Source organism: Trichoderma citrinoviride, assembly GCF_003025115.1.
Source record: "Trichoderma citrinoviride strain TUCIM 6016 unplaced genomic scaffold BBK36scaffold_2, whole genome shotgun sequence".
Taxonomy (NCBI): Eukaryota; Fungi; Ascomycota; class Sordariomycetes; order Hypocreales; family Hypocreaceae; genus Trichoderma; species Trichoderma citrinoviride.
The window spans coordinates 2,250,828-2,253,857 of NW_020194710.1; the positions used below are offsets into that span (position 1 = coordinate 2,250,828).

General features: G+C 49.9%; 2 protein-coding genes across 2 annotated transcripts in view; one reads left to right on the forward strand and one right to left on the reverse strand.

Annotated features, from left to right (window-relative positions):
* Positions 1-302: 302 nt before the first annotated feature.
* Positions 303-1,326, forward strand: BBK36DRAFT_1134378 (ribosomal protein L6; the record flags this gene model as incomplete). Its single annotated transcript, XM_024892285.1, has 3 exons — positions 303-348; positions 472-905; positions 1,073-1,326. Coding segments are annotated over 3 exons (534 nt in total), but the record flags the coding sequence as incomplete, so codon positions are not given.
* Positions 1,327-2,484: 1,158 nt separating this feature from the next.
* Positions 2,485-3,030, reverse strand: part of BBK36DRAFT_1188968 (hypothetical protein) — a gene marked incomplete at both ends in the record, with an annotated part of 1,359 nt that continues 813 nt past the window's right edge. Inside the window, 2 exons of the mRNA XM_024896603.1 lie at positions 2,485-2,603; positions 2,676-2,988. Coding sequence (XP_024753245.1) covers positions 2,485-2,603; positions 2,676-2,988 — 432 coding nt within the window. The remainder of the gene's footprint in view (positions 2,604-2,675; positions 2,989-3,030) is intronic.

Sequence of the window (3,030 nt, forward strand, 5' to 3'; positions counted from 1 at the left end):
TCAGGAGACTCTGGAGATCCCAGAGGGCGGTACGTTTCAATCAGATTCCTTTTTTACGACTTTTCTCGAGCTTGCAGAGTCGACCGATTGCGCTTGGAGGAAGAAGTGTTGCTTGGGATAAGCGACGGGAAGGCAAAGGAAGAGGAGGAATTTCACGTCTGCTGCTGGAGACGAGGGAACTGGATCGAACAATTACGACACTTTGCGACGGAAACTCTGCTTGCTGGATTGGATTATGCGCATTTGATACCTTCAAAGACCTGGAAGCTGACATACTTTTTTTTTTTTTCCTGCCAACAGTCAAGGTCAACATCAAGACCCGAATCGTCACCGTTGAGGGTCCCCGAGGTACGAAACACCACCACCCATTCACTACCCGCCAATTGCTCGCCAAAGATGCGAATCTTGTGGCACAGCAGATTCGATTCGAGGCTTAAAGGAAACCGGCATTCTGACATGGGCGGACTACAGGCAAGCTCTCCAAGAACCTCGGCCACCTGGCTGTCAACTTCGGCCACCCCAAGAAGAACACCATCTCGATCGAGATCCACCACGGCAACCGCAAGAATGTCGCCACCCTGCGTACCGTCCGCTCCATCATCGAGAACCTGATTATCGGTGTCACCAAGGGCTTCAAGTACAAGATGCGATACGTCTACGCCCATTTCCCCATCAACGTCAACCTGGACAAGAACAAGGAGACTGGTCTGTACGAGGTCGAGATCCGAAACTTCATCGGCGAGAAGATTGTCCGACGGGTAACCATGCACGAGGGTGTCGACGTCGAGATCTCCAAGTCCCAGAAGGATGAGCTCATCCTCACTGGCAACTCACTCGAGAATGTCTCCCAGAGCGCCGCAGATATCCAGCAGATCTGCCGGGTGCGCAACAAGGATATCCGAAAGGTGCGTTTTTTCTTTTGTTTTGGAAACTACAAGCAAAAGTTTTGCAATGTGGGAGACGCTTGCAGTGGTGCTGGACGCTCCATTATGCAAGCAACTCCTTCGAAGCAAATTACAACCCCCCAAGATTACAGCAACGTGGACTTGTGTGTGCTAACTTCCATCTCCAGTTCTTGGACGGTCTGTACGTTTCTGAGAAGGGCAACGTTGTGGAGGACGCTTAAATGTACCGGACAAGGATCTCTGTTTCTTTTGCGTTTCTGGGACTCCGGAGTGGCGAAGGTTCATCATTGCATGTCACGTAGCAACGGGGCTACTCTTTTAAAACAAAAATATATTAAAAGTAAAGTGAACAGCGATGGCCACTCAACATTTCTTCCCTCCTGTCTACTTGCTGTAGCTCATATCTATGATGAATCGCACTCTAGGCTTGGAAATGAGGGATTGGTCTTGGCTGTTGAGAATGGGCAACTCACGATTTTCATGTCTTATATTCAGTCGAGGACAAGGTGGAAAAGTCTTGTCGAACGGCGTTGACTACATCTTAGCCATGTTTTCATAGATAGGGTAGTCAAATCAGCTCAAAGCCAGCTGCCGTGGAAGAACGTCCTGCTTTCATGTTCCATTTCTCATATCAACTCATCATGGGTCTATCGAGACCCAAAAGACTGGATATGTTCATTTATGCCAAATCTCAACGCAAACTCAGTCAACATAAAACTGGATCATTCGAGGATACCCACCACTCACTTCGCTCTTCATCAGTTTACAAATTCTACATGTATCACTTTGCTCCTTTCTGATTAGGTTTGCCAAATAATTTCTGCAAGTTGGCACTTCTGATCCATTCGGCTAATTCTTCTAAATATCTGCACAGGGTAGTCAGATCAGCGTGACTGAGTACCGAAGAACTCCATCCCTCACACCTCATTCTCATCTCAATGCGCCATGTCCATCAACACTTCAACATTAAATTTTCTTCACCCGAGCCAATCTCTGCCTCAATCTTTGTCACATATGTAATCTGAATCAGCGAATGGCCATGATTACCTGTTTTAGCTCATTCACCTTCACAGTCACAGTCGCACAACCAATCGATGATTTAGGGTAAATGTCATTTTTCATTTCGTCTTGGTCTCTCGTAGTATGTACTTTTCGTGCCTCGTCATCGTCACTCTTTGTGCATTTGGTCCTTTTTTTTATTCTTTGTCTTTGCTTTCCCCCCTCATATCCTTCATCCCTTCGTTTCAAAACATATGGCACGTGAAAAACCGAAAAACCAAACTCATAAGATACTAAAGGAGAGAAAAGGAAAGGAGAAAAAAAAATTGAAAAGGAAAAGGGGAGATGAAAACCCCCCTTCCGCACCGCCGACGCCATATGTAACCATTGTAGTGTAAAGGAAAGCTTCCATGGCAAAAAGAAAAATTGGGAACAACAATTAATGGCGTAAATTGGGGAGAGGGTGTCAGTCCCGCGCATGAAAATACGCAATGGGTGCCCCTATGAATATGTTGACATGGAAAAAATCGTCCTGATACCGCCCGCGAGATGGTGTCGCCATGCAAGGTGAGCGACTCGTCTACGGCCTCTTGGGAGCCCGAGAGTACTGCGCTGATCGGGGGGATCGGCCTGATCGGCCACCACGGCTGGATCTGCTGCGGCGGCTGCGCGATCTCTGACCGGAGCTGGAGCTGGCGGCTGCAAAGAAAAGTTAGTCAGACTGACGTTGCATTGAGAAATGAGAGGATAAAAGGCAGGTAGAAAACATACTGTTGCTAGTATAGTCAGAATAGCTGTAGTAAGATTCGCTGTACCGCGAGGGCGCCTTGCGGGAGTTGGGCCGCTTGTCCTTCTTGAGGTTAAGCAGCGTGAAGAGGGTGGCGGCAACGGCTCCGATCCCAAGCCACGTCCAGCACCCGCCGCTGCTCTTGCGCTTCTCCCTCTCCCGGCGGCGATCCGCGGCCACGACCGTCGACGCTCCGGCCCTGCTGCCGCCGAACCAGCCGCCGTGGCGATCGCGGCGAGAGTGCGCCGAGGCCGAGGCGCCGCGGCTGCCGCTCTTGGAGTAGCGCTCCTCGATGATCTCCTCCTCGCGCACGCTGCTCTCGCTGCCGCGGCGACGGCC